Genomic DNA, 18792 nt, shown 5'->3' with positions numbered 1-18792 from the left:
ATATCATAAAATATCCCAAATAAATATTTTTAAAAGGAAAATTTTATATAAAACAAAATGAGAAAACTGTTTAATTTATCTTACTTATCATAACATCTTACGCTCATGTGAATATAATTCTACCACATAATTGCAAGAGTTTCCAGAACTAATAACTATTAAAGGAGCTACATAATTCTTCCCAACCTTCAATGATCAAATATACTACTGAAGTACATCTTTGTCCATTAATATTTTCAATATTATTAAAAATCAGAGTAAATAATATTTTGATAATATACATTGAGATTAACCCATCAATAATGAAATTATGACATTTTATCTTCTTCTTTTTTTGACAATGGGAAAGACATAAAACTAAGGGATACAAGTCGTGAATTGCAAACAAGTTCTAGCACACAACTGAACTGTATCATGAGCTCTTTGAACTTGTTGGCGATTCACTTTTAAGAGAAAATACCAAAGGAAAGACGATGCAAGAAGCTTGATGTCGCTTATAGTCCAGTAAATCGATGAAGGGACAAACATGGGATATTGAAGAGCCATAATAAGATTTGTGCAATCCGTGAGAAAGGTAGTGTTTTGCATGCCATGTGAAGTTGCGCACTGTAGAGCCTTGAGGAAAGCTTAACTCTTGCATGGAGAGCCGAGAAGAGCAGACCATAATTGCCTCCTCCATAAGAAGAAATTTGTATGGGTGAAGGAAGCTGAAGGATCCAAGCACAACTCATGACCTTTGTTTCTTTCTTCCACCCTGCATCAAACTGAATTATGTTTTACGGAAAACCTGACTGAGTAGCACTCAAATGGACTCGAAGTGATGGTGAATGCATATCGTGCTTTGGTGGATGAAGAATCGAAGATTATTAAAGCAAGGTAAGGTTGTAAGTTAGGAGTCGAGTTCTACAATATCTCGAATTTGTTGAGAAAATGGTAATAAAAAATGGTTACTTGATATCCAAAAAATGCAAAAAGTCGATATAATGCATTTATTAGGAAATAGAGGAAGTACAACATTAATAATTAAAAAAAAAATCCCGTCAGAAAAAGTATACAAAATACCAAGAAGTTAGGCAATTTTTTTTAAAAAAAATGTGTAGTCTAACACTAAGAAATGGCCACCTTTAAGATAAATAATATCCTCTTTAAGATTTTTAAAATTTACGATAGGCCCTTGTTAAGTTCTAAAAGGGTAAAGTCCCAACAGACTACAGAGCTAATTTCCAGATACACCACCATCTTCTGTAAGATGAATATCCCCTTCACTGATTCATTGGCATTGCACAGTGTAAAATTGCTCAATGCCTGCTTATCAAGATATCGTCAATCTTCCAATTGTAAAGAATACATAATGCACCTTCTGAAATTCTAACGTTGATGTCTAACATAAATGCCTTGGCATCCTGTACACATGAAGCTGCCAACAATGCTATTGCTAGTAGGTGACAAAGCAAATATTTCAAGCTTGCCAATCGTCATCGCTTCCATCAATCTCCTGCGGACAGAAACAAGCTGAAGCATTTCGGCAGATATTTTCGCTAAATGATTAAAACTGCATGGACGTATCATTAATGTCATAGTAACATAGCATCATTTTGCATTGCAGAAATATTGCTACTAAGCATCAAGCTCTACCATCTACCACCACCTGTAGTAAACCTCGCACAGCCAAAGTTGGTGTGATGGATCCAGACATTAATAACCTCGCTTACACATCTACAATTCTACACATAACCAACCACAACACCTAAATTTACTGGAGCTGGTGTTGGAAACCCTGCACAAATTGAAAGCTTCATAGAAAAACTAGTATGAAACTAACTTAAGAACCCCCCCCCCCCCAATAAAAAAAAAGAAGAAAAAAGAGCACCACGTGGCAATATATACCCAATATTGTAGACCAACTATTCCTGCCTTCAATTATTCTAAACATGTGAATTGATCCACAAGTAACTGAACCAAGAAAACAACCAATCTACTAATTTTTTAATCAACCGAAAAGGCTACAAGAAAAAAGGGTTAGAAGTATATAGGAAAGAAGATAGGAGTGGGACCTCTGAGGCACTCGAGGAATCCTCGATATCATCTTCAACCTGCAAAATGTAGGGAATAAGAATGATGCAAAAATAATTGTCGGCTAGCAACACATACCAGGTTACAAGTTGCAAAATCGGAAGAGAAAAAAGTTTCAACATTTAAAAAAGTTAAGACTTTGCAGGCTTGTAATTATAAAATTTTGATCATTAATATGTTTAATTATGTATTTATATTAAATATAAAGTTCATATTTCGAAATATACATATTGAAATGAATCTAACAAGATCCGACATAACTATATTTTTCCTTCCTTATAAAATCACAAATGATATACATGTTAAGTATGCGAGCAATGCCCCAAAATACAAAATGCAAAACAAAGGGAAAATGTGTCAACTAAAGATGCTAAACTACAACTGGACACCCATTTAACATAAAAATGGCTTTCTCATTAAGGCTCCATTTGTTCTGAAGGAAAATGATTTTCCATGTTTTCCGTTGTTTGGTTGAACAAGGAATTTAAAAAGGAAAACTAAGGTGGGAAAGAGTTTCCATCCCTTTGTAAACATTTTCCTCCACGATTTCGAGGAAAACCATTTTCCTCCACTCTCTCATTCCCAACATCTCCATTTTCCGTTCTTAGCTTAATAGTTTTCCATCAAACCAAACAAAGGAAAACTAATATTCATTTGCATTTTCCCAAAAAGACTTTTCATGGAAAACCATTTTCCCTGAAAATTGTTTTCCACCAAAATAAACGGACCCTAAAAAATGTAAGGGCAAGTCATTATAGTACCTGTTTTCTCTACAAGAACAAATACTAGTAGAACACATGCACTCAGATGTAAATGAGAGAAATCGAACTTTGATAACAGATGCGAGAATCCCATGTTATTCAACCATATCTACCCATACCAGCCACTCATCAGGTTTACTTGTGCAAGAAGGCAGCCAAGGGGTAAGAAGGTCATTACTAGGGCACTGAGGTACTCTGACACTTAGGCAGGGAATAATCCAAATTACCAGATTAGCAGTAGTGGAGATTAGCAGTAGTGGAAGAATAGGACAGCTGTAGAGAGAGAGATATGGCAGTAAATAAATAGGGGAGCATAGGAATTGGATCATTCATTCAGAAATTGAGAGTAAACTTCTTATTGTAAGGGAGAGTTCCAGCCTCTCGAATGCTCTGAAAACTATCTGGTTACCATCTCAATCCATATTACAATCTACTGCCTTATCTAATCTTCTTCTGTTCTTCCTAGTATCCTTTCTCTTCTGTTTGATTGTTGAACGTTGCTATTTTCAACTTGTTCTTGAATATTCACCATTGTTGTGTGAAGCTGTTATGTTTGTCTTCCCAGTTCATAACATCTCGATAGGTAAATGAAGTCTTTAAAGATAATATGCTGCTTCAGAAGGGTTCTCCAAATGGGTATAAAGGGTAAAGAAAAGTGAAAAGGAAACCAGTATTTGACAGCAGAAACTATGGCTGTGATAGCTAATTAAAGTATCAAGGGAAAGTCTTTGTAGATCCTGACTCGTAAATAAAGTATCAAGGGGGAGTCTCTAAACATAATACGCTGCTCAGAAGGGATCACGTAATGGATATAAAGGGTCAAGAAAAATATGGTGTGGTTACATCACGTGGCAGTAGAACAGGACTTGTAATTATAGCTGAAAATCTGTTAATAAGACTAAATTCCCATTCCAGTATGAAAAGCGATAAGAATTAAAGCAAATCAACTCCCACTCCTCATGTACACAAGCTCTTTGACCAGTGAGAAAGCAGGGCATCCTGATCAAGACCATATGATTCATAGTGGATATTAAACACATACTACACACCATGCTCCATCCACACATGTTTTGAAAATTCAGATTATATGAAACACATAGAGCTTAAATGAATACCTCCGCTAGCTCAGCTTTCCGCTTTTTTCTATCACTTTTTACCCCTGCAATGTTTCAGCAGTGATGAGAAATACTTTGAAAAACACGAGAACAAAGACACAAAAGTAAAAATCTGCTGAGTTACGGAATATAAACCTTATTTATCACATAGAAATTTTGTAAAAGAGCAGAAGACTAGAATTTTGTTCAAATGTTTCAGAATTTCAGCTAATAGACCAGAATTTTCTTGCTCGACAAAAAAAATGTCCAACTTTGATTGTGAAGAGGGGTTTTCTCTAAGCTATCTCTTAGAGTTATTCACATTGTTTCCAACAGGAAGACAATGAGAAGATACCATATTCTTCAACTTAGCATAAAGAGCAAAAGCAGGAGATGAAAGACATTGGGGATGATAAATGGAAATCTTATTTCGACTAAAAAAACACCCAAGTTTCACACATAGGTAAAGAGAGTTTGTATACTCTTTTCGCTAAAAACGAGTTAGCAGGCTTTTGATATGTCATCAAAACTTACATGCATATACATGCAGAGAAGAGTAAAAGACTATTTAACCCAAATTCAACAAAGATAAGATCTCAGAAAAAAGGCAAAGTCATTCAAGACAATCCATCACAGAAACAACCAGATGAGACATTTATTGCTGTGCAATCTAAAGTACAAATTACCTGGTGTTTTGTCTTGTAAGATATTTTCCACTTTCTTCTGCGCTGTAGTCTGTACAACCAAATGCATCAAGGTATGAACAAACAACTATCTCCCCTGAACTGATGTACATCACAAATGTCAATTGCCTCACCTTCACTTTTTTGTTACTTAATTTTGAACTACTCAGCTGCATCTTCTCACTAGAAACTGAAAAAGGACGACAATTCCTCGTTTCTAAGCATGGATACAGTTATCCACAACTTCAATAAGAATGTATATGAAAGGCAAAGTGGAAACCTTTATGCAAAGTTGCCTTTGTCGATTTTCCGGATGTATTCTGAAAATAATACTTCAAATGAGAAATAGTTCCATTATAAATAGCGACATTCATTATGCAATGCAAAGAAAGACAATCACGATGACCCAATGAAGTGCAGAAATTTGGGAGAAAAAGGTTAAGATATCTTAGCACGTCATGATCAGAATTAAATTAGTTAAAGCTTCAAAAAACAGAAACATGACAATCATATAGTACACATATAGGTCACTGCAAAGACAGATATCCAGCAAAGCAACTATAGATATTTTACTAAGGTAAGCCATTCATAATTTTTGAACATACTGATAAAAATCCAATCCAATATTGAAGAGCTTTTAAATGATTGGGAGCAAAGTTGACAAAAGCCAATGGGCACAAAAATTTCATAACAGCAAGCAAGCCTAAAGACAGAATCTCCAAACAACTATTATTATAATTATCACGCTAGTTTCAGCTCCTCTTCCTAGGATATATAATGTCACCACAAGGGATAGCACTTTATACAGACAGTGAGGCATTTGATTAACCAAACCCAAAAACTGCCCTAAACTCATAGATTCTAATTTCTATTTGTGGCGTCTTTTTATAGGAGCTTACATTATGAAATTTGTTCCAACATGACTCCTACGGAGTCTCATTACTGAGCATTTATGAGAAGGGAAAGTTTGAACCCCTATAACCCTATTACATTTATGTAAGAGAGAGGATTTTGCTGTGACCAAAGAATAAAATCTGCAGTGCGAAGCTCAAAATATACTAAGAGGGTGTTTGGTATGAAATTTTTTGATGTAGGAAACGGATTCAAATAAGTGTTTCCATTTTTAATTGTTTGGTATGAGTGTTAAGTAACAAATACCGTTTCCAAGGGGAAACATAATCCCCCCATTTGTTACCCTTATCAAACTAGTGGAAACAAATCACGTTTCCTTCCTCAATCATAATCCTCTCAATTGTTTCCATTCCACTAAGATACCAAACAACAATTAAAGGTAACAGTTATCATTTCCATTTCCCCTTCTTATCCAAATCCTTTCCATTCCGTTTACGTTTTCCATACCAAACACCCTCTAAAAGAGACCTAAGATTGAAGGTATTAGAGTATTCTCTTTGGCTTCATGAACATAATAATCAAAGAAACTTCTCAAAGATATAGGTTCGCCAATTCAACACAAGGAAGAAGAACTTCGAAAATGTTATATGGACTTTGATTCTGATTTTCACAGTTTTCAAGGGGGTTTCTTCCAGCATTTTTCATGTTTTAGGGAAGACACCTTATCCTTAGGGAGAAGGGAAAAAAAGGTGGTTATTGAAGGACCTGCCCCCAAGATTCTTTATTTGCTAAGCCAAATTTCAGCAAAATAAATCAATATGCTTACCTTTTCTTCAGCCTTTTTGAAAAGAGTTGATATAGTAGCTTGGACAAGTGAAGTGCAAGAAGATCCCTTAGTTCCAGAACTTGACAAAGAAGGCAATGGTTTTTGTGCTGTGTCTTCAGAGCTGTGTATCTCCACTGGACTCTCGATATCAACTGGGCGTGACTTGAAACTCTGTGCTTACAGGTTAAAGGTTGCAAATTTTGTATCACATGAATGAAATTAGTAAAACAACAAAATATAACTCTGCAGTAGATAAGGGGGGGGGGGGGGGGGGGGGGGTAAACTCAAGTCTTGGAAGAGGAACGGTGTTACCATATGTAAAGGAAATACCAATATTAATGCATGCGTGAATCAATTCATGAAATAAAAAGGGAACATAGTCAAATAGTGGGGAGGAATGGTAAAAGTAATTGTTTAAATGGATAATTGGTTCCACTATGGAAAGGAAACACTTATAAGAGTGGAATTCAAAAGGGTAAGGAAATGTCATACCGTAGTGTTAATTGCTGAGGACAGTAATAACTAGGTGGAAATTACTATCCTCATAAAATGGAAACATCAACCGGTTTCTCACAGGTAAAAAAAATGCGCTCGCGGTTGCGTTCGCGGGAACGGTCGCGTTGTCGCGGGAACGGCTTGTAATGGCGAAATAGAACGTTTCGCGGCCGACGCGGCGTGAATTTTTTAAAAAAGTTCACATTAATATGTTTTAACCTTATTTGCATTTTTTAGTTTATGAAGCATTATTACAACATAATATAATCAAATCTAATAGAATACATGTTTCCTCAACTATATAATTAAATCATAAAAAAATTTGGCCAATGTTTGAAAAGAACGGATGTAACGGGGATAAAATCGTTCTAACGCGGCGAATTCGCGTTACGGAACGGACAACGCGGCGAGAAGTGCGTGAATTTTATTATGGCGTTCCGTAACGGGATTTTGCGGAACGTCAAATCCAAAATCCGTTACAGAACGGCCGTTCTGTAACGGAACGGGAGAGTTTTAATTCCCTGGTTTCTCATGTAATGGAAATGGTTTCATGGTTCCTTTCCCAACACTTTAAAATCTCGTATCAAAGATACTCTAGAACTGAAAAAAATTACAAAACCTTTTGCAAGTGACATCGCTAAAAATTATTACTAACAATATAAGTACACAAAAATCACAAAAGGATGTATTTACAACTCTAAGAGCACAAAATGCCCTGAGATATGGTAGTGAAGAGTCACCTATGTGATATCCAGACATCCTGTACCCACATTAAAGTGCATCCTGCATCTAAGGGACAACATCAGAACATAAGGGGAAATTCTCTAGGCTGCTAACAGAGAAGTACCTAAAGAGTTAATTCGAGCTAATTAGCTGAAAGAATTATTATTTACAATGAAATATGATAATTTCACTACAGTTCATAGTTTTTTTCCCTTCACGCAAGTAACTATAGGCTGTGACTGAAGTATCACTTTTGGCTCCAAACGTTCTAGAGGTATCTTGGGTTTATGCAACAATTCAAAGGAACACGAGAAAACCAGCATAAGTAAACTCCATATAAGAAGCTAAAGACTAATAACGGGAAGGATATTAGCAGCTTCTTTGTTCACTTCTCCAGACATATCACTGACACTGTCAGCAGAATCATCTCCTGAAGAAACTTCAGCAAAACTGGACCAGGGAAGGAAGACATTAACATCAGCCTCAACTTAAAGCCAATACAATAGACAAAGTGTTATTGAGAGCATCAACATTCCCAACTGGAGCAAATAGATTACAACCACATCCTATATTTATTTTGATAATGATAATAGGTGTGTTAATACAAAAAGGAAATAAAGAGGATAATGCAATAAAAGGAACAATAATGATGATTACGATGATCAAAATGAAGACGAAGGTGATGATGATACTAAAACCACCACTAGCAGCAGCAGCAGCAAAGCATCAACACCAACTGGGCTAGCAATAGCACCTATAATGCTGGTAGGTATAATTTCCGTGCTTAACACTAGCATCTATAGCCACTAACACAAAAACTAAAATAAGCAAATTAATCGAAATCACCCACTACATCAGTAACAAAAGGGAAAATAAACAAAGACACTATAAATCAAGTTGTAGAATATAAAATACCACCTCTATGTTTTTAGTTGTACTTAAAACGATTTTGTATATTTGCCAATGCACAACTTTGAACATTAATATCTTTAGTCATACATAAATTAAATTGTAAAACGTTGATATGTTGAAAAAGCATATTAAGAAAAATCTATTAGGATCTCAGCATCTCACATAACTAAGTGACCTTGTGTATAAATAATAAAGAATGTGAATAGTGTCGAAAGTCAATATGGTACAACTAAAAAAAATCGGAGGAAGACGGAAGTATAAGAGCCCACAAACTCCAAGAGACGATGATATTGCGAAACACAACAATGATGAGGCAAAACAAAATATTTTGCACCTACCTTGATTGTCCTAAAGGGAAGAAGAATCAAATACTTTCTATTTTGGCCTATAGCAGCCAATCTTTGCTTAATAACCTTGTTCTAATTCTTTTTAGGCCATTTCCTCTCCTCTTATACTCCCAATATCTTCATTTGTTTACCCCATTGAACTATGGTTACTTTTTTATGTTTTGGTTTGACGGAGTTCATGAAGGACAAAACTAGTGGGGCCATAAAGAGTGAATGTAAGAGTAAAGTGGTGGTCCCTGTGGTCATTTATAGTATGAGGCAATCTTTTGGGTACATCCAAAAAGGAAGTAGGCCAAACAAAAGGGGATGGATAGAGTAATTGACTAAGGGGACCTTCTCAAGGGATTTTGCTATAAACATGGCCAAAACACTAAAGTCTTGTTGCTAGCTATCTCTATTACATATTGGAAGAGGTGGGGAACACCAAAATAAAGGAAAAAGGAAAAAAATAGAAAAGGAAAATTGAAGAAACTAATGCCTTTGTTTTTTTAAAAAAAAAATCAGAAAAAAGAAAATACAAGAAATTAACTCCTTTATTTAAACAAAAAAAATTGAAAAAGAACAAAAGAATAACAACTAATTTAATTTTGATAACAATTTCGCACGCATAGCGTGCATATAAGACTAGTTTCTTACTAATAAATCTACCCTCACCTTATTTCTTAGGAAAATGTTAACAACCTAATAAGTGTAATTTTGATAACAATTTTTTGTTTAAAAAGAAACTACATAGTTTGAACTTGATTTTAGAGTACCACTACTTGTTGCTGGAAAAATTCAAATACTCTAATAGAGCCCACAATAACTTCTACCTTCCTTTTAAAAACCTATCTCCCCCCCCCCCCACACACACATTTTCCAATAGCGCTACAAAATGCCTCTAAAACATCTTTTATTAATGTTGTCCGACAAAAGGTAATGGACTTTTGTAAAAAAATAATAATCCGTAGTTGTTTATTTAGAAAAAGAAACAATTAGATAGTGTCTTTCAAAAAGTGATACATATTAGGTTACTCAAAAATATTTGCTACTTACATGGTTCCTTTATCTCCTCTAGTATGGTTACACATCCAACAAACCATCCTCATCTGGATTGCCATTAGTTTCTTAACTTGCATTTTCTTGGCTGGCCAAGCAAAGAGATATAATAGCAACATAACGTTATAAAAATTCCACTCACTTCGCCCTTTTTTGGATTTCTAGACTTTGAATGAAGTAAAGAAATGAGTTAGCAAGAATTGGTAGAGGAAATATGCACTGCTGACTATACCTCAATACGTTGATAATGTACAAGATAGATACAATCTACATAATATTTAAGATCCGAAAGAAGGATGAAAAGCAAGAGCCATGAACCCAACTAGATACTAAAAAGGCAGGCAGCTCATATCTCCAATCCTGAAGCGATAACTACATCCAACTATTGTTCAAATAAACTTGTTCACTTTCCTTTTTCGTATGTTTCACAAAGATTTACCCACTTCACTTTCCTTTTTAGATACTGAAAAAGCAGGCAGCTCATATCTCCAATCTTGAAGAGATAACTGCATCCAACTATTGTTCACAAAAGTTTGTTCACTTTCCATTTTAGTACGTTTCACAAAGATTCACCCACTTCACTTTTTCTATTTTGGGTTTGACCGTTTGAGAGGCCCACCACTTTCATAAGGACATCTCCTAACTTTATAATTGTTTCTCGCCCTACCCCACCTTTTTAATTTCTCTCACCAACATTTCTCCCATTTCCTTGGTTTCGATGAAAGCCAAAGTGGGTAAATTTCTATGAAACGGAGGGAGTATAAAATACTAGCCCACGTAGAGCTTTCTTGCTCCACAGTCCACATCATATGCTAGAGGCAGAAGTTGAAAGTCAAAGAAGTTATCTCACTCATGAATGCAAATAAAAGAAATATCTATGAGCAGAAAGGAAACTTCCAAGCTATTTTTGAAGTATAGAGAAGATAGTCAGATATAACCCCATCAAGAATGCAGTGTCCAAGCTGAACGCAACACAAAAGGACAGATAGGTGGGAAGAACTAGCATATTCACATGATCAGGAAAAACTCGAAAGAAAAACCTTATACCATGTTGTATAGTAATTCAACACATATTACGGCTGTTTATAATTAATCACAGTGAGGTAAACTTGCTGACTGCTCAGTGGCAAGATTGACAGATTTGACACTGATGAAGTTCCAACGAAAACAAATACTTCAGTAAAAAAATCTGATGGAAAAGACAGCTCATACTTGAATGTCTTGCCAGTGGTCCTCCCTGATTGCCGGACTGGTGTGCTGTACTCCACATCTTTGGGTTTTTGACACCTTTCAGGTAATTCAGCTTCCATCTCATCAACTGGTGATCCAGGTAGAGATTCTTCTTCAGTAGACTTGGAAACTACTTTCTTCAAATTTTTGCTTCTCATAGCAGTTGCACCAGCACCACCTTCAAAATCAGACTCCAGATGTGTTCTCTAAAACCAAAAGGACGTTACACTTATAGTGATGCCTGCAATATATATATATATATATATATATATATATATATATGATTGAGGAAGAATAAAAACCTCATATAGCTCTTTCGGAAAGTCCAATCTGGTTTCATCTGGATTTTGTTCTTTCTTCCCAACCCAGCATGCATCAGAAAATACTATCTGCAAGTAAAAATTTCATAGCAATCACAGGGTGGAAGTGATAACCAAAACGTCCTAGTTAGAGCTGCTAGAAAAACATTCCTTCAAAACCAGCCTCATAATGACTCACCAGATCATGCAAATCGAACAGTCTTATCCAATTTTATACCCCCTACCCCTGCCCTTGGCAGCGTTCTACCTTGATGACACTTTCATTTGTATCACAATGTCCAGGAAAATCATGAGACACATAAGTAACAGCAGTTATGCTAAAGAAGCCTAGATCCACAAGGAAGTATTTAATGCCCTTCTCTTTAACAACATCAAATTCATCTGCTATAACAGGACGATAGGAGCCCATATGCATGTATACATGATGAAAATTCTCCAAATACTATGTGCACTCTTCCTAAGCCACATAAGTATGATAAGCTTGAGAAAGAATTATACCGAAATTCTATATGATTGAATAACATATCTATAAGATAAATGCATCATTTCCAATTTTGTGAAGTTTCATTTTAATTGCATCAATAGCTTGTTTAGTAATGGGTTCTCTATATCTCTCTCCTCTTACATGGGTCCCTCTTTTTATCCTTCTCTATCTCTAACCTTGTCACTAAGCTCTTTATTTGTGTGCCACACTCTTATATGATCTCTACTATATGAACCAACTCTTGAGGAGTTGAGCGTCTACCTAAAGTACCTTAATTGCCCTTTATTTTTTTATTACCGTTCTAAAATTTAATGTTAATATACTATGATTATCGTACATGTTTTATAACTTGGAGGCCGGCATTGTGTGCATTTGAATCTATGCAATTATATTGGAACGGAAGAAGCATATTCTAACTTTATCAAGCCAAGCAATATTCCAACACATAGACAATAAACCAATTATTTGGTCCTTCAAGCACCCTCAAACCTAACCTTAAAAATGCAACAAATGGGAACCAAGTCACTATGATTCTGAGTTAAACCTCGTCAGGAACATCAATTTCATTATCAATTACTAACCTATAGTGATTTTTCTCCTCAACTTTAAAGTTGCATACTTGCATAGCATGACCTCGTTGTAAAAAATACTCCGCCTTCACAAAAAGTACCAAAAGTAACATATTGAAACAAATACCATTTGTATTAGGTGAACTTTAGAAACAATTATATAGAGTAAATGATTTAAACCTGAGCAACATCTATCACAGTGGGACAAAAATTGAACAAAACAGGCAAAGAAAAGAAAACCTCACCATCGTATCAAAGCAATCTTCACACATGACATTTTTGCCACCTCTAGAAAACTGCAAAGTCAAGTAACGATTTTTCGGATATACAATCGTCCCAAACAACTTCATTCTCCCCTAATTCATCATTAAACAATGAAATAAGTAAGCAAGTAAAAAACTTGTTTAGAACTAATACATTTGATGATCTGCTTAATCTCAATATTTCAGACCCAAAATTGAAATCCCCGGCAAACTGACATTCATGAAAATTAAGAAGTACCCACACTAAGAAATGAAGCAAGAAAAGCAGAAATAGCAGAAGAAAGAAGAATACCTGGGGAAAATCAAGGTAAAGGATGGGGTTTTTGGAACCCAAATGAGTGAGTTCACCAATTTTACCCCCAGAAATAGGGGCAAAAAGGCCAGAAAATGAAAAGAGATAACGATTTTTCCTCTGGGATTTCTTGAGAATATCTGTGCCATGGTGTTTAATAACAGTTTTGGAGGGAGTAAGAGGGGTAAACACTTTCGCAGGAGTTTGTGAAAGAATATTGTTAGAGTAAGCGAGTTTCTTCAGTTTCTTTCGCTCTTCTAACTCTGGGTTTGCTTCTTCTTCATCTTGATTCTCCGCCTTCTTCTTCTTCTCTCTCGCCATTTCTTCACAATTTACCAGAAAAATCTCCCTCAATTTACTTTACAAACAAGTGAAACAACTGGGCGAGTGGGCGGGAACCGGGAAGCACAGACAACTGCAAGGTTTATACTTTCTTTTTCTTTTTTTCTTTTTTTTGAAGGGCAAGATTTATACTTTCCCCCTTTATTTTTGGATTTTTTTAACTTGAATAATACAAACGTTTGTCAGTTCTTTCACAATGATTCAAATTTTCGATTTTTTTTAAATAATATAAACTCTTTCCCAAAATTCTCCTAGTAGGTCAATATCGGTTGTAACTTATTGTAACAAGTCACTATGACACGTGTCATTATCTTATTGGTTGTTTTTTAATTTTTTATTTTAATTTGAAAGACCAAAAAAACCCAACATTTTCCTTTTTTTCTTTCTTCGTTGGTTCCTTCCACTCTTTTTCTCCCACCCCCACCCCACCCTCCCCGCAATTCTTCTTCATAATAAGCACACGGATTGTCATTGAAGTAGCGGAGCTTGCGTGGTCTGCCGCCAAATTCCTCCACTACAACAGCCACAACTCTGAACAATCAGCCGCCGATGTATTTTCTTAAATAACTATGATTTTTGTTGTTGGGTTTGTTTGATTTGTGTTTGTGATTGATGATTTGGGGAAGATATCAATTGGGTTTCATGTGGGTTGTGATTTAATTTCAATATCGTGATTTAATTTCACGTGGGATTGGTGATTTGGGATGATTGCCCTCATGATGTATGTTGTTAACTTTGATTACTCTTCATGGGTTTTTGTTTGATTTGTGAAAGCAATTAGTGATTTGGGAGAAACAATTGAATTTTATGTGGGTTGTGATTTAATTTGAGTGATCTTGTAATTTTTATAGGGAAACGAGTAATTAGGGATACGAAGAGCGGTTCCGTGTGATGATGAGACAATTCCCCAGTCCCTCCACCCATTTCTCTGATGATTCTTGGGGTTGAATTGGAGGAGAGAGAAAGAGATCGAGTGAGGAAGAGAATTGAAAGAGGAGAGAGAATTGGTTTCAGGTGATGTTTCAGGGGTGGTTTCAGGGCTGGTGGGATCAGGGGAGGTTCAGGGTAGATCAAGGGTGGTTACGGATGGTGTTTCATGGGTGGTTTCAGCACTGGTGGGATCAAGGGTGGTTCAGGTGGCTTCGGGGTTATGGATGGTTTTACGGGTGGTATTTCAGGTGGATGGGGATAGGGGTGTTCATAAAAATCCGAAACCGAAAAACCGCACCGAAATACCGAAAAATCGGTCTAAATGGGTGGTTATTGTACCGACAAAAAAAGTTTGAACAGTACGGTTATCGAACCGAAAAAATTAGCGGTTAAACGGTACGGTTACGGTTATGATTTATGAGTAAACGGTTAACCGAAATACCGAAATCTTTTTTTCTCTATTTAATTGTTATGAAGCATTTTCAAACAATTACTTTAATTCTAATATTTGTTGCTAAGTTACAACAATTAGAGGAAGTATGTAATTATTTAAAAACTCTAGTACTAATATAAACTCTGTAATTAGGAAATGAAGTGAATTCTTAGTGTTAGTTATGTTTTCCAATTGATTTATTATGCACTTTATATTAGAGTAAATATAACATTAAAATATATGCACAAAAAAAGTGAAAAATATATATGTACATTAAGTAAAACATAATAGTATAACTTAAACAACAGTTAATGGTGAACCGAAAAACCGTACCAAAAAAACGGTTAACCGCTTAGGCGGTAACCGGTTTAAACGGTTACGGTTCGCAAAAAGAGCGTACTGAAACTTCCGGTTACCGAACCGAAATATTATTTCGGGACGGTTAACCACCCATGAACACCCCTAGATGGGGATGGCTTAGGGATTCGGGGTTGCATATTATTTTGGTCGTGGGGTGAGGGTGGTATCTTGGTGGGAGGGGCTGGTGGGTTAGGGGTGGTTCAGCTGGTTGTGGGAGGGGGAGGAGAGAGGAAAAGATTAAACCTGTTTTACAAGTTAGAGGTACATTGACCTACTAGAGGAATTTTGGGTAAAAAATTGTATTCTTTAAAAATAATCAAAGGTTTATATCATTTCGAGAGAACAAACAAAAGTTTGTATCATTCTAGCTAAAAAATCATTTATCTTTCGGATTTATAATTTAAGTACATTTCTTAAATAGTTTTTTATAGGAAGTACATTTTTATACTCCCTCCACTTTTTGTTTACTCGCAACACTTTTTTTCGATCAACTCCAATGCAATTTCTGTCTCCCCCTCCCACTGCTCCCAAATCTTAGCGCGAACCGCCGACCTCCACCGCCTCATTTTCTCTCTCCACCTTCGATTTCGTCAACGTTGGAAGATGATCGTGGCTGTTGATGGAGCTTTTCATTGATATCATAGATCGAGTTGAATCTTCTGAAGATAAATGGCAGCTCTGAAGATACGTAGTCGTTTGTGATTGTATTCGTAATAGATGGAGAGATGTTACTAGAGAGATTGTTAGGTCTCTTCATTCTACTACTAAGATCACCTTCCCTTCTTGTCTCAAACAAATAATTTTTATTTGATTTTATCAATTCTATGGGGTTTTTTTTGTTTGATTTTTTAATTAATTAGGTTTGTTGAATTATATGAATTTGGATGAAATGCAATGTTCTATTATTTGATTTTTGTTTTGTGATGTAAGTTTTTCAACATTAAATTAGGGAAAATGTAGAATTTTGTTGTTTTTACATTTATATTAGAAAAGTTGAGTAATTGCTTTTTTTTCATGAAAGTAAGAGGAGTTTGTTAGAAATGCGATCATTTTAGCTAACTAGTGTAACTTGCGTAATTGTTAAGAGAAGGAAATGAAAAACTTGAAAATATGTTGATATGAAAGGTTCAATTGATTTGTTAAGGTTTAGATTAAGGATAAAAGTAGGGTTTGAGTAGTAGTAGTGGTTTGATGTCGCTTGCGAAGATATCCTGTTAGTTCTTCTTTCCATTTGAGGTGTATTAAGACACGTGTTGGATGCTTGGTTCAGGAGGTGGAATGATTTTACTATAAAATAATATTATGTTTTACCATAAAACAATATCATCGTGAGATTTTCGCACTCCAAAAATGGGAGGCTAGAATGATTTATGAATGGAATCTAGTTATTCATATGATAGTTGGGTGGAGGAGGGGTGACAGCTTTGAGGTAAGGGGAGGGGTGGCTGGGATGGTGGCTTTAAAGGGTTTACTTGCGGTAGAAGGTCACTAACTTGCTAGGATCGTTATTATAGAATATAGGGATCATTGAAAAATAATCAAAAGTTGGGTCTGAAAATGGCGGAACGGCCATAGTTATGACTGTTTCTGTCAATTTCTCCTTTCTTATACCACATCTCTTAAATAACTAGTTTAGGGAGGAATTGATTGAAAAGAAAGAAAATGGAAAGAAAAAAGAGATTTTCCTACGTTTAGTGAAAGAAATTATAAATGATTTAATTAAAATGGAAAGAAAGATGATAGGGAAACCCTAATAAATATCCTCTTTCATTTTCTCTCAAAATTGGAGGAATTTGAAAATTAAGACGAAATAGATAATTAATTTAATTTCTTCATATTAACCAAACATTAGAAAATTTAATTCTTTTCTTTTCCTTTCTCATATGTTCTCTTCTCTTCCCTTCTTTTCCTTTTCTTTATTAAAAAAACACCAAACACAGTGTTAAATTAATGATTTTGCTACCTTATACTACCTCCGTATATTTTTAGTTGCAACATTTGGTTTGTGGCACTATTCATCAACCAACTTTGATGAACTATCTCGCATTATTATATAAGAAAAAACATAGTCAAGTGGGGTCTTATTAGATTTGTCTCAATGCGACAACTCCAAATATCAAATTTTTATAATTATTACTTACACCCAATAAGAGATATTAATGTTCAAAGAATCGTCTCGACAAATGTTAAAAAGCAAATGATGCAACTAAAAAAATACAGAGGTAGTAATTAATTCCATCCAACTATCGTCAAAGTGATCCCACATCTGCATTTTTTCTCATTTCATTGGAATTTTCCTTAATAGGTCTTCTTTTAAACTTATTCTTCCTTTTTCGAGAATTATTTATCAAAACTAGTTTTTAATCAGTGCAAAAATGAATGGGAAGTTTTATGTAAATATGATTCTGGATCCGTGCATAAAATTGTTTTGTTTATTAAATACTCCCTCCGTTTTTTTTTTAATTTACTCACTTCACTTTGGGGGAGAACCAAGGAGGAAGTACAAAAGTATGAGAGAGAAAATGAAAAAATGGAGAGAGAAACTTAAAAGTGAGAGAGAGAAACAAAAGAGCGGGTTAAAATATTAAAAAGTGAATGACATGGGTGGAAAAAGAGGAAAAAGTAGCTGTGATACGTTACCAAAAATAAAAAAGCAACAGTGTAGTTTAAAAAGAAACGAACTAAAAAGGAAAGTGTGTATTACTTTGATGATACAAAGATCCTCTGTTGAAAGAAAATGTAAAATTATCTTTGATGATACAAAGATCCTCTGTTATAACATGTTAAAGTTTAAAAATCTTATAATCATGATATATAAATTTATAGATATGTAAATGAAACAAAAAAACACATCAAATTGCACAAAAATTTTGTTTTATATATTTAAGATTTTAGAATGTTTCTGCGAAAACCATGTAAATTCCTACGCTTTTGATTTGATCAAAATTTTGTAACTATGTATTAAGAATATTTTAGGATTGACTTATTGTGCATGTGTTCAATAGATATGGATCACGTGACCACCAATTTTTAAAGTAAAAACTTAATGGAAAATTGATTCCCTTGTAGGGCGCGCATACAAAATCACAATTTGGACCACAACTGGCACTCAATCATGAAACTGCTTTCGCTCCAACTTCCCACACTCCTGCTCTCCCTCTTTCTCTTGATGTTCCGCATCACACCAAGACACCCGTTGGCCACCTCCCGTCAAACCATTATTGTTTTGTTTGGTTTTTCGCGACATACAACTTAGAGGTAACTTGTTGATTGCACTTTGGATTTTTTTCTGTTGATTTTGTGATTTGATGATAATATTTTGGTTAATTTGCAGGTACGTAAAGTTATACAACTGAATTTTGACAAAATTTGAAAATGTTCGCCATATATGGTTACAAACTTAAAATTGTGGTAATCAACTACTAATAATGTACCCATTTGCTTAAAATAATATAATCTTTAGTTTTGTTTTTGAAAGATTTATATTTTAAAGAAAATACTGACTATACCAGACTTAATATGGCCCCTTTTCATAAAAGGTCCTAACTTTTAAATACTACATAGTGGTCCCAACTTTGAGTGCATTGTTTACAAAATTGGTCCAAGTGGACAAGTTACCAATTTGATCGGTAAAAATATTTGTTTAATCTCTTATTATTAATTTTATCCTCTTCTTTATCTCTATCCCTTCTTGCTCTCCTGCCACCCCCTCCTGCTTCACCCTCTTTCTCTCCCCCACCACCTTACACTTGCAAGTTATGACTA

The 18792-nt window shown here is 35.0% G+C and overlaps 1 protein-coding gene across 3 annotated transcripts; it reads right to left on the bottom strand.

Moving 5' to 3' along the window:
• Window positions 1-966: 966 nt before the first annotated feature.
• On the bottom strand, window positions 967-13465 carry LOC104901387 (DNA-binding protein RHL1). Of its 3 annotated transcripts, XM_010688953.4 has the most exons (12): window positions 12963-13464; window positions 12653-12763; window positions 11337-11423; window positions 11017-11240; window positions 7878-7957; window positions 6290-6462; window positions 4892-4931; window positions 4746-4801; window positions 4615-4663; window positions 3950-3993; window positions 2055-2093; window positions 967-1495 (listed from the first exon to the last, which is right to left on the bottom strand). In XM_010688953.4, the coding sequence occupies exons 1-12, from the start codon at window positions 13281-13283 to the stop codon at window positions 1460-1462; spliced, it is 1260 nt and encodes a 419-aa protein (XP_010687255.1). In that variant the 5' UTR covers window positions 13284-13464; the 3' UTR covers window positions 967-1459. The 3 variants fall into 3 exon arrangements, with proteins under 3 accessions (XP_010687255.1, XP_010687257.1, XP_057246985.1); XM_010688955.3 differs by lacking the exon at window positions 2055-2093; XM_057391002.1 differs by lacking the exons at window positions 2055-2093; window positions 3950-3993 and having other exon boundaries at window positions 12963-13465.
• Window positions 13466-18792: the final 5327 nt, after the last annotated feature.

This window comes from Beta vulgaris, chromosome 8 (genome assembly GCF_026745355.1).
Source record: "Beta vulgaris subsp. vulgaris cultivar EL10 chromosome 8, EL10.2, whole genome shotgun sequence".
Lineage (NCBI taxonomy): Eukaryota > Viridiplantae > Streptophyta > Magnoliopsida > Caryophyllales > Amaranthaceae > Beta > Beta vulgaris.
This window is presented reverse-complemented; position numbering and strand designations above follow the sequence as displayed.

What these genes read in the sequence shown, in the direction of transcription:
- LOC104901387 (XM_010688953.4), bottom strand. Translation starts at nt 13,283, where the DNA reads ATGGCGAGAGAGAAGAAGAAGAAGGCGGAGAATCAAGATGAAGAAGAA. An exon ending in ACCACTGGCAAGACATTCAA is followed by an intron (nt 7,958 to 11,016) that starts GTATGAGCTGTC and finishes TCCCTGGTCCAG; the next exon opens with TTTTGCTGAAGTTTCTTCAG. An exon ending in AGTGAACAAAGAAGCTGCTA is followed by an intron (nt 6,463 to 7,877) that starts ATATCCTTCCCG and finishes ACCTGTAAGCAC; the next exon opens with AGAGTTTCAAGTCACGCCCA.